The sequence below is a fragment of the Herpailurus yagouaroundi genome, unplaced genomic scaffold (assembly GCF_014898765.1).
Source record: "Herpailurus yagouaroundi ecotype Mexico unplaced genomic scaffold, PumYag 139, whole genome shotgun sequence".
In the NCBI taxonomy this organism is placed as follows: domain Eukaryota; kingdom Metazoa; phylum Chordata; class Mammalia; order Carnivora; family Felidae; genus Herpailurus; species Herpailurus yagouaroundi.
The window spans coordinates 83,879,148-83,891,541 of NW_024412394.1; the positions used below are offsets into that span (position 1 = coordinate 83,879,148).

Below are 12,394 nucleotides of genomic sequence, written 5' to 3' on the forward strand. Positions count from 1 at the left end.
GTTTGTTTGGGAAGACCTTTATCTCTCTTTCTATTCTAAATGACAGACTTGCTGGATAAAGGATTCTCGGCTGCATATTTTTTCTGTCTAGCACACTGAAAATCTCGTGCCAATTCTTTCTGGCCTGCCAAGTTTCAAAAGAGAGATCAGTCACGAGTCTTATAGGTCTCCCTTTATATGTGAGGGCACGTTTACCCCTTGCTGGTTTCAGAATTTTCTCTTTATCCTTGTATTTTGCCAGTTTCACTATGATATGTCGTGCAGAAGATCGATTCAAGTTCCGTCTGAAGGGAGTTCTCTGTGCCTCTTGGATTTCAATGCCTTTTTCCTTCCCCACTTCAGGGAAGTTCTCAGCTATTATTTCTTCAAGTACCCCTTCAGCACCTTTCCCTCTCTCTTCCTCCTCTGGGATACCAATTATGCGTATATTATTTCTTTTTAGCGTATCACTTAGTTCTCTAATTTTCCCCTCATACTCCTGGATTTTTTTATCTCTCTTTTTCTCAGCTTCCTCTTTTTCCATAACTTTATCTTCTAGTTCACCTATTCTCTCCTCTGTCTCTTCAATCCGATCCGTGGTGGTTTCCATTTTGTTTTGCATTTCATTTAAAGCGTTTTTCAGCTCCTCGTGACTGTTCCTTAGTCCCTTGATCTCTGTAGCAAGAGATTCTCTGCTGTCCTCTATACTGTTTTCAAGCCCAGTGATTAATTTTATGACTATTATTCTAAATTCACTTTCTGTTATATTATTTAAATCCTTTTTGATCAGCTCATTCATTAGCTGTTGTTATTTACTGGAGATTCTTCTGAGAGGAATTCTTCCGCTTGGTCATTTTGGATAGTCCCTGGTGTGGTGAGGACCTGCAGGGCACTTCCCCTGTGCCGTGGTGTATAACTAGAGTTGGTGGGCGGGGCCGCAGTCCGACCTGATGTCTGCCCCCAGCCTACCGCTGGGGCCACAGTCAGACTGGTGTGTGCCTTCTCTTCCCCTCTCCTAGGCCACAGTCAGACTGGTGTGTGCCTTCTCTTCCCCTCTCCTAGGGGCGGGATTCACTGTGGGGTGGGATGGCCTGTCTGGGCTACTTGCACACTGCCGGGCTTGTGATGCTGGGGATCTGGCGTATTAGCTGGGGTGGATAGGCAAGATGCACAGGGGCAGGAGGGGCAGGCTTAGCTTGCTTCTCCTTAGGTGATCCACTTCAGGAGGGGCCCCGTGGCAGCGCGATGGAGTCAGATCTGCTGCCGGAGGTTTGGCTCCGCAGAAGCGCAGAGTTGGGTGTTTGCGCGGAGCGAGCAAGTTCTCTGGCAGGAACTGGTTCTCTTTGGGATTTTGGCTGGGGGATGGGCGGGGGAGATGGCGCTGGCGAGTGCCTTTGTTCCACACCAAACTGAGCTCTGTCGTCCAGGGGCTCAGCAGCTCTCCCTCCCTTTGTCCTCCAGCTTTTCCGCTTTCCGATCAGAGCTGTTAACTTCTGACCTCCCAGAGGCTAAGTCGCGCTTGCTGTCGGAACACAGTCCGTCAGCCCCCTCCGCTTTTGCCAGCCAGACTCGGGGGCTCTGCTTGGCCGACGAGCTGCCCCTCCGCCCCGGTTCCCTCCCGCCAGTCCGTGGAGCGCGCACCGCCTCGCCGCCCTTCCTACCCTCTTCTGTGGGCCTCTCGTCTGCACTTGGCTCCGGCAACTCCGTTCTGCTAATCCTCTGGCGGTTTTCTGGGTTATTTAGGCAGGTGTAGGTGGAATCTAAGTGATCAGCAGGACGCGCGGTGAGCCCAGCGTCCTCCTACGCCGCCATCTTCCCTCTAGAAGTTGACCTGAAGTTTAGGGCATGTTGAGACTAGGAGGCTCATTTCTTTCCCTAGCTCCACACAGGACCTGAAGTCTCTACTTCCCTGCATATCATGCATGGAGCAGGTGCAGAGGGAGGGGGAAGACATGACCAAGTTGGTATAAGAGAGGTCAATGCTTCTCAGCAAGTAGCAAGCCATAGATAGTCCTTTGTGTTGAATTGAGAAAGTTCTGGTTACTGTGAACACATGGATAAATTAGCCAAGCTGAACTCTCCAGTATATATCAGTATTTTCATGCCTTAAAAATTAAGACATTATTTATCTCTGTGCAGCACAAAGAGGTCTTCAACTTCAATTGTACCTCAAATTACTACTCATTATACACTTCATTCTCAGTATAAAGATAAGCGATGGACAATGAACATGGAGAGGTTTGTAAAAGTGCATGTAGTATTATAATAAAAGCCTTACAGCCTCTGCAGCTGTTCCTCTAAAGCATTGGCTACTAAACATGAAAAGGACATCTGCATGTGTCTAGCAGAGAAAACTGCTCAGCAGAACTCAAACCTTCTCAGGAGCTTGCCCTGATTCATGTGTTTTTAAAGAACTGTTCCCAGGGGCGCCTGGGTGGCGCAGTCGGTTAAGCGTCCGACTTCAGCCAGGTCACGATCTCGCGGTCCGTGAGTTCGAGCCCCGCGTCAGGCTCTGGGCTGATGGCTCAGAGCCTGGAGCCTGTTTCCGATTCTGTGTCTCCCTCTCTCTCTGCCCCTCCCCCGTTCATGCTCTGTCTCTGTATCCCCAAAATAAATAAACGTTGAAAAAAAAATTAAAAAATAAATAAATAAATAAAGAATTGTTCCCAGACCGGAAGGAAAAAGGGACTCAACATTTCTATAAGAAGAAGACAGATTTGGTATCTTAACAGAGAAATACAGAATTCCTAGGCCATATCTCCCAGGTCTTTCAATGAATAATCATGGCATTGTTTTTACACTTGGGACATTTAGTGAGCTGTGTGGAAGAACAAACAGAAGTTCTTAGCATTAAGGTACACGTGGTTATGCTGCTGCTGAGGTCCTTTTCAGTGCACTCAGCACTGAAGGAACATACATTCTTTTCAAGTGCCATTGAAGTATTCTCTGAGATAGACCATATGGTCATCAAAAAAAAAAAAAAATCAAGTCTTGATATATAAAAGGACTTAAAGTATGTAATATATTTTATTTACAATAACTCATTCAGGGGCTACAGAACTAAATTAAAAATCAATGAAAAAAGATACCTGGAATATCGTCCCAAATATTAAAAAATTTAAAACATGCTTTTGAATATCTCATCAGCTAAAGAAGCAAGCATAATGTAAATTAGAAAGGATTTTTATTCAATGAAAATAAGCATAACACATCAAGATTGCAAGTAAATCAACGCTTAGAAGGAAGTATATACACTTAAATAAAAATTCCTAAGTTATTACTTAAAAATTAAAAAAAAATTTAAAAGTTAGGGCACCTGGGTGCTCAGTCAGTTAAGCGTCCGACTTTTGAATTCAGCTCAGGTCATGATCTCACAGTTTGGTTTGTGAGATTATGGACTTGCATTATCAAAGGAGCGAGAATGTCAAAGCTATTAAGGAAAATATTCCTGTTTCTACTGGAGTACTTAATTCTGAGTTTTGATTCTATTAACATAGTGAATAATTCTAAGAATGAATTGGTGTTTCATTCTAATAAAAATGGCTTTGTGATTTTGTTTTTCATGGTTTTATACTCATTCCTTTTGTCTGTGTCTTCTCATCTAAGTTTCCCAATGACTGTGCAGAAGCAGAGAATGGTTTTATTATTCTTGTTTTGCAGAAAAAAAATTAGATTAAGAGTCTCTGAGTTCACACTGCTAGTGCAAGTTTGAAATGAGGATACATGTCTTCTGGCTTTAATTTTCTGGCAGTTTTCACAACCATTTGTCATTTAACACTTTCTTTTCTTTAAATTTTTAAAAACTATTTTTATTTATTTTTGAGAGAGAGAGACAGAGTATGAGTGGGGAAGGCGCAGAAAGAGGGAGACACAGAGTCTGAAGCAGGCTCCAGGCTCTGAGCGGTCAGCACAGAGCTGAACGCAGGGCTCGAACTCATGAACCACAAGATCATGACCAGAGCCGAAGTCAGACATTTAACCGATCAAGCCCTCTGGGCACCCCTCTACCTTCGATCAGCATTATAGGCAAAGAATCCTGAGAAATGCCTTGACATGAATAAAATGCTGAGTTGTTTAAACACAATCTTTTTCCTAAATAAATACTTTTTTTTTCTATAATACTATTTGCATTATTATTTTGTGGCATTGTATAGCATAGCCTACAAAATCCCTGGCTTTAACCTCAGGCACACCTGGGATCAGGTTTTTCCATCTGCATCCCGTGACTTTGGGTCAGTGCCTTGAACCTGATCAGCCTCGGTGTCTGTATTACAAATTAGGATGTTAGCACTCATCTCATATTGATCTTTTGGAATTTGTATTATTGCATGTATGCATGTGCCTCAAACACAAACATACACTGAATTGCTTTAGTGCTTGTGCTTCAAATTCAAATACAAAATTTCTTCTCAATAATCTTATCCAAATTTTCTCTTACACAAACTGCAAATAACTCGAAACAGTGATAAGTGGTGGATTTAGGAGTATGTAACACTATTTCTACAGTACTGTTAAGGAAGGAAAATGAGGAAGAGAGATACCAAAAGACATAATTAGAGTGTCAGTTCAGATTAGGTTCTCCAGGTAGCAACAAATCCTGCCAAAAAAGAATTGTCTTGTAGAAGATAAAATTTCATTTTTACTTTAGCAAAAGTAGTCGGAAAGTAGGTAGTCTAGAGCTCTGTGAATGTCAGAGACCTAGGTTCTTCTATGTTATTGTTCTGCCACCCTTCTTGTTACTTCATAATCTAAGAGGGTTTGTCAGCATCAAGTTATCCCAGCCAGCAGAAGGAAGAAAGAACAAATAAGAAAGGACAAACTGTCATTTAAGTAGGTTTCCTGAAAGTTGCAACATCACATTTTGGCTTCCTATCAATTGGACAGAACTTAGTCACACAGCATACCTTGCCATAAATGAGAGAGAATAACATAGCTTTTATTCCAGGAAGACTGTCCTGCACTAAAAAAAAAAAAAAAAAAAAATATCATTCCTCCATTTCCCTATAAAATTCTTGTCACAACTCAATCTGCAGCTTTGGAGCAATGGCTTTCCTTCCTCCTTGGGCCGGGGTACTAGTTTATTTCTTTTGTGTTTCTTTAGCAGGATCTGACTTCTCAGATCTGTATCCCCCCCTGTGGTTGAAGAGTCCTGGTCAGTTCAGTGACTACAGGGTAGAGAATGGAAAGTACATTATCGATCCCTGGGTATACTCTGAGAGAATGGGGATGTATAAAATCCTAGTGAACAAGACAGCCAGTTATTTTGAAAACTTTGTACCAGACAATGAACAAAATATTTTATGGGGATTACCTCTCCAGAATGGCTGGCAATTTAGAACAGGTAAGAATGACTCTTGTTTTCATCCTAATGATCTACCAATATAACCATGTGGGAAATAGGACTCCGTATACACCATACCATGTTTTTGAAAATTGATTCTTTTCTCTTTCCTCTGTCCCCCTCATAATCATATTTCTCTACTTCTTCTCCATAAATCCTTCTTTTATGTGTTTTCTGTTTTGACTAGAAACCACAGTGAGGAATAAGGTATAGTTGCAGATTAAAAAAAAAAGACTTCATATCAAATCTATTGAATATTCTACAAGTATTTATTGAAATTCCGCGAGGTGCCAGATACCATCCTAAGCACGTAGATGAACAAAGCAGCCAAAAGGCTCTACATTAAAAACAGAAGGCGAGGTCAAATTAACTTGCATTTTTTAAAGTTCCAATTGTGATTACCTCTACATGAAGAAAGGACATATAGACAGGGTGTGACGTCTCATTCATGAGGATATTTCTCTGCAAATGATTGATTCCTCCTGAAGATACATTCTCGTGTTTAATTAGGAGGTATGTTGTGGGCCAAGGGTTCACAAATTAAAAAGACATTTTTGTTGTGGCTGAAAGAAGAAGCTCATAAAAGAGAGTGGTGTCTCCTGCCTGCTCCATACAGTTAACAGCACCAATAAAGAAATTTGTTTTATTCCGATGGGAAAAAATACAGGGAGATAACAGTTTACCTTAGGTCTTAGCAGTGGTCATATTCAGGAGCCACTGAGGTTGGTAAATCATCTATCTTTGTCAGGAAATGTCCTGAGACCCAAAGCTACTCCTGTTCATCTAGCTTTCCTTGGAGTCAAAGCAACCCTGGCCCAGGAGACATCACTAACATAACGTCTACTATGGGAGGCAGGCCGGCCTCAGGGGAGAGAAGTCTAAACGGGCTGGTAGTTTAATGCCCTTTTTATTCTTTCACTGCATTTGCACCTCAGGACCAAGCCTGACTAAACTCATCCATTGATGAGCTTGTAAGTATCCAGTATTTGCTACAACGATGGGGAGGTGGGGTGTGAATAAGTACTTTCAGACAATTCACAACACAGTTGAAACAGGAAAAGATAGTAGAAATTAAATGGAAAACAATGAACAACAGCTTTTGTTCTCAATATTTAAGAGTCTCTTATGGTTTGCCTCTTTCCCTCTCTGTAACTTTTTTTTTCCCTCCTTCCCCTCCCCTTAACTTCTGTTAAGTTTCTCAGGATCCACATATGAGTGAAAACATATGGTATCTGTCTTTCTCTGCCTGACTTATTTCACTTAGCATAATACCCTTCGGTTCCATCCACATTGCTACAAATGGCCAGATTTCATTCTTTCTCATTGCCAAATAGTATTCCATTATATATATAAACCACATTTTCTTTATCCATTTGTCAGTTGATGGACACTTAGGCTCTTTCCATAATGAACAACAGCTTTTGGATAAAAGTTAAAAGTGCAAAACAAGGGGCATAGTGGAGTCAGCGGGAGTAATCAGGAAAAAATGAATTTAAACAGACTTGAAATCTGGATGAAATTTTACTGCGGAAATAGAAATGAAATCTACTAGGAAATAAAAGAATGAACTAATGAAGTGTTTCTCAGGCTTGGTTGCATATTGAAAATAAATGCCCAGTTAAAAAAATACCAATGTTTAGGTCCATTCTATTCTAATATTAAGCCAAAGGACAGACCTGGAAACAGCATGGTGTAGGAACATGTGATTGAGGGTAGGGTGTGTGTGTGTGTGTGTGTGTGTGTGTGTGTGTGTTTAAGAAAGGGACAGGAAAAGGAAAAGAATGCGGGAGTGAGCAGGAGAGAGTCATTGAAGATCAACGAAAAAGAAAGAGACAAAATGAAAGCAAAATATTTATTGATATTCAAGAACTAACACTAGCATATAATAAATAATCCCTGCACCCTCTCTTTTCTAGGAAGATTAGCTGATCCCAGACGAAGGAAAGACTGTGGCTATGAATCTGGAGATCTTTTGTGTATCTCTGTGGACAGTTGGTGGGCTGGTAGGTTCATTTAAATGGCAAAACAGGTAATAACCTTCCCCCAAGGAAAGTATTCAACCTAAAATCTTAGGGACAGAGACCAAACAATACTATTCTTTTGTAAGAAGGAATCTATTTCATTATGTACCTTGTGGCCCTTAGGCCACATTCTAGAATTTAACAGCCATAATGTCAATAATGATTTCTTAAGACATGTTCACCTTTAATAGAAGGACTAAAACAAGGATCTGCAAAGGACCACAGCTCCTGAAAGCCCAGCACTGGCAAGTGAGGTGGGAGATCCCATGAGTGAGAGGGAGTCTCCAGAATGAGGAAGGATGAGCAATGAGGAAAGAAGGAAATAAGGCTTTTTCTCATTTTGCTCAAACCAAATGTGTTTAACTTTTAAACCATAAACATGTCAGAGTGATCTACCACAAATCAATTTATCAAGTGAGTAATCTAAGGCTTCAACCAGATAATTATTTATTTATTATGAATATAATTCCAACCAGATATTTAATAGTAAAATAATTAGAAGGTATTTTCTAATTCTTTCATTCTATTTTGTGCTTTAGTAATACAATTAATTTATACACAATTTCTTAGATCTATTTCCCAATAACTAGAAACAAGAATATATTAAGTTTCACTTTCTTAGAGTAACACACATCACATACACCTTTACATATTTTTCTAATACAGCACCGACTTGTTCTTTGCAAAGACACGCAAGTAGTCATGGCCCCAGCACTAGAATTCAGGCTTCTTTATTCTTAGATTGATTTAGTAGTTTGGAGTATCAGCTGCTCCACTGGGGCAGAGAACTACATTCATTAATGAGTGTCTATGATAAAAAATGTTCTGCATCACCAGTGAGAATCAGTGTAAGCTTTATAGCCATCCAAATTATAATGTCTAAATCTGCTGGAGTAGGTTATATGTAGAAAGAAATAAAAAAAAAAACCTCCATTCATTTGTCAATTTAATTATCCAAAGATTCATTGTCAACATTTATCCAAGATGTTTGCTTTAAGACCTAAAAACAAAGACTTTGTGATACCATGGTTGCACATTAAACTTGGCTAAACACAAAGCACAAAATGTCAACACTATACTCACATTAAAATGTTTTAGAAAAAAATTACATTTTATGATAAAACCTCAGTTAGAGGTGTATCATTCTGTGCACAAGTAGATAACTTTCTTCCTTTTTTTACTTAATGTTTTTTAAAAAAAGAATATTGAATAGTATTAAATTAATATTAAATATTAAGATTAATTGTATTTAAAATATTAAAGGCAACTGCATGAGTCTCTGTTTATTTTTGATTGTAGGGTTATTAACAAAAACATGTTTAATTATGTAGGTGATCCTTAGGGGGATTTTCAATTTTTTTTCTTTTTGCTAGTGATTAACTTTTACCTTTCTGGATCTGTGAAGTTTTGCTTATTCATTTACAGATTACTTAAAAATATTGTCTATCACCTTTTGTTAGTGCTTGTGGTAATAATAAGTATTTTGCACCTACAGATATGAATTACTTTCTATGTGCATTACCCTTCCTTGCTGCGGTTGATTCTGGCATAATGGGGATATCATCAGACGAAGTCATGCTTTTGCCACCACCCAAGGATCAGACAAATTTCTGTCTTAATGTTTCTAGTTGTCAGTCATCCTTTCCTGAAATAATGAGCAAGTGGAATGCCTTTTACCAGGTTGCTGTTTTAAATTTTATAATTTCTTTTCTTAGGAGGTGGTAAGAGAATGTCCTTTTTTGTATAATGCTTTTTGTCTAGGTTTATTTGTGTGCATTATATATTTTCTTAGGTATAAAAATGTAAATTATTATGCAAATTGTATTATAATATTGCAACAGGGCACTACAGGTCATTAATACCCTCTGAACCAATACAGTATTAACACAAAGTTTATCCACACGTTTCAAATAAATTATACATAAATGTGAGAGGACAAAAGATATCTTACTGAATGAAAAGATGATTCTGGTTAACTGAAACTTTATGTCAATCAAGGGTTAACCCTTGGGAGAAATACAGTTATGGAGTTGGTTTTCAGAGCAGTCAATTAACTTATTTCAACGGAATTAACAAATGATCATATATTGGTGGAACTAAGTAATTATGTGGCAATCAAAACCAAATATTCAATGAGCAAAATACAAACCGATTAAACATAGATGTAGGCTTAGATCCACAATGAAAAGATTACTAGTTCTATATATTATTAGTTCACCTTTTTAGATATGATTGAATTAAATATTCTAATAAAAATTTCCCCTTTTTCTTAATCTTAAAATTTTGTGGTAATTTCTACTGTGATAGCAGAAAAACAAACAACAATCCAAAAACAAAATCCTCTTGACCAGTGTAAAATACTGACTCTCAGGAAAATTGTTGTAGTTCATTTCTTATAGATGCATTCAATATTACTATTTGTAATAGATATTTATTATACTCTATGGAGTATTAGTCACTGAAATCTTACAAAATTCTTAGAAACAAAATTCCTCATGTAGAATATTTCTAAATTATATATGGGAGTAAGATGAAATTGTAGGGAGAAGAATTGTTATATTTTCTTAAATACAAAAAAGTTTCTCCTCTGCTACAGCATTTACAGTATCCTTCCAGTAGCTTTGAAGACCTATTGAAGTACTTGTGGGCTGCACATGCCTCAACCCTGGAAAATGCTGGCAAAATATTTGAAGATAGGTAAGAATGGATCCCAAATCATTTCTATTTAATATGGCGAATGATTTTTTGCCTTATTTATGCCTTTTTACTCTTCTAAAGTCGTTATCAATCTTCTTATTAAACATTAGGTACTTTAGCCATTGGGTACTTTAATGATGAGGCCTAAATATTTTAGAGTGATTAGACTAAAAAAATGTTTTATGAAGAAAAGGGCAAAATTTTGAGAAAAAAAATCTTGCACTAATCAACCAATAACTAATGAAACAACTAGCCAATTAAACAAAATAAAACATACAACCAATTTCTCTACATAAAAAAAGAAAAGAAATTATCTTCATTATTTTGACCACAGACACATAATATGGTAGGTACATAATTAGGGAACAAGATCAACTACCATCAGGGTTAGCTCACAAGATAGCTTAAAAGATTATTAAGCCACTGCACATATACATCTAGAGGTTATTATACACCTAGATGTGAAAGTGTAAGAATGATTTGTGTTTACTTGTGAATGATTCCCAGTTCAAGTTCAAAGGTTGACAGCAGCTATAGAACCAGAAGGAGCCTATGTTCCCCTTGAAAGGCCATCAGCCAGAAGAATTCTCTTTTACTCTAGGGAAGGTCAATGTTTTGTTCTATTCATGCCTTCAGCTGATTGGATGAGGCCTATTCACATTATGAAGGGAAATATGTTTTACTCTGTCAACTGATTTCAAAATGGAAGTTTCAAAAACACTTTCACAGAAACACCCCAAAGTGGACACTATCTGGGGGTGAAATCAACCACTTTGAGTGAGATAGCGGGGAGAAATCTGGATATGATAAAAAACAGGAACAAAAAAAAATCAGGGTCCTTGGTATTGTGTAAGTAGACTGGTTAATCCAGGAAGGAATGTGTGAGGACCTCTTATTTCATGGTTGTCTCTCCCACTGATTCCATCATGCAGTAAAGGTAAATGAATCACCTAAGTAGCAGATTTCCTCCTTTACCTATTGGTATGGCTTAAAAAACTGGGTATTAAATTGGGCAATGGAATTTTCTCCCTTGGCATTATCAGTGATAGGATTTCAGGCTGCAGCCACCACAAAAGTTGTAACTCAACTGCTTTTCTATTCTTATGACAGGAAATAGGAATGAGATGATCAGACAAGGATTTCAGGCTGGGATTGCCAACCTCAAGATGTGACTGATAGCAAAAGTCATCTTTCTAGATTACTTTTTAAATTTATAGATGTTTCAGTTCATATACAAGGATAAATCACTATAGAATGCAACTTTGTGCCTATTGAAACATAAAAGGACTTTAGTTAAAATTCAAGATCATAGGAATTTTTTTCTTATAGGTATATTTCCTGTCTCTTGTGGTCTCAGACATTTTAACTTATTGTATTTATTGCTGTTTACATAATGGAACAATATTTGAAAGAATATCATATTTTTAACAGGCCAACTTTATTTAAAAGCTGCTTCAAGATCATAGAGCATATGAATTTTTTGGTGAATAATTTGAATAACTTTAAATATTTATATGAGTATTTTGATCACAAGCATATTACCTGAATTTTTTTTGGATAGTATTAGAAGCACTTTCCTCATTAATTATACTAAGAAAATTGTTTTCATTAACTCTTTTTATTATCTAAAATTCTCTCCTTCTTACTTGACCTTCTATTTAGATGTCAACAAATGACTCTCTTAAATGAATTTTAATAGTTACTATTTCTCAAGTACAATAAGTAAAAGAAATTTCACTAAGTATCTTAATGTAATATCTCACTTCAAAATAGCTCCTTTTTCTGGATCATGAGTATGTGGTTGAGCTGTTTAGTAACTTGCTTAAAATCTTACAGCTAGTGATGGCAGAGCTAGTATTTAAATTTCTTGTGACTCAATAGCTCATCCTCTTACGTGTAAACTATACTGCCTGCAATGTATGTGGCCTAGTTTTACGAGGTCAATAACTACCAAAGTGCTTCTTCCCTTCTGAAAAGATATTAAAAGCTATTAAACAAGAAAAAAATATGCTTCCACCTTTTCAATGTATAATGGAGCAGAAATAAAATATAATATTTACTTCTTTTATGAAGAATCTTTAAATCCTTGGGAGACATGAGTCATACAGGGGAACACCTAAGTGAACAAAATATCATTCATGCCTTTTCTCCATTCCTCTTAGGTAGGTTAGCAGGAAGGTGTGTATGATCAGCACCTCCCTATCCTAGGAGTTAGAGCAGTGGATAGTCCTTAGAGTTTTCCTGCAGCTGTTGCTAAGACTACTTTCGGAATTTGTCAGACATCCTCTCTCCCTTCCTTCCTTCCTTCTTTCCTTCCTTCCTTCCTTCCTTCCTTCCTTCCTTCCTTCCTTCCTTC

At 37.7% G+C, this 12,394-nt stretch overlaps 1 protein-coding gene across 1 annotated transcript in view; it reads left to right on the forward strand.

The window, feature by feature from the left end:
- Window positions 1-5,022: 5,022 nt before the first annotated feature.
- CUNH6orf58 (chromosome unknown C6orf58 homolog) overlaps window positions 5,023-12,394 on the forward strand; it is a 14,301-nt gene continuing 6,929 nt past the window's right edge. The window contains exons 1-4 of the mRNA XM_040474627.1: window positions 5,023-5,320; window positions 7,237-7,323; window positions 8,837-9,021; window positions 9,938-10,038. Coding sequence (XP_040330561.1) covers window positions 5,023-5,320; window positions 7,237-7,323; window positions 8,837-9,021; window positions 9,938-10,038 — 671 coding nt within the window. The remainder of the gene's footprint in view (window positions 5,321-7,236; window positions 7,324-8,836; window positions 9,022-9,937; window positions 10,039-12,394) is intronic.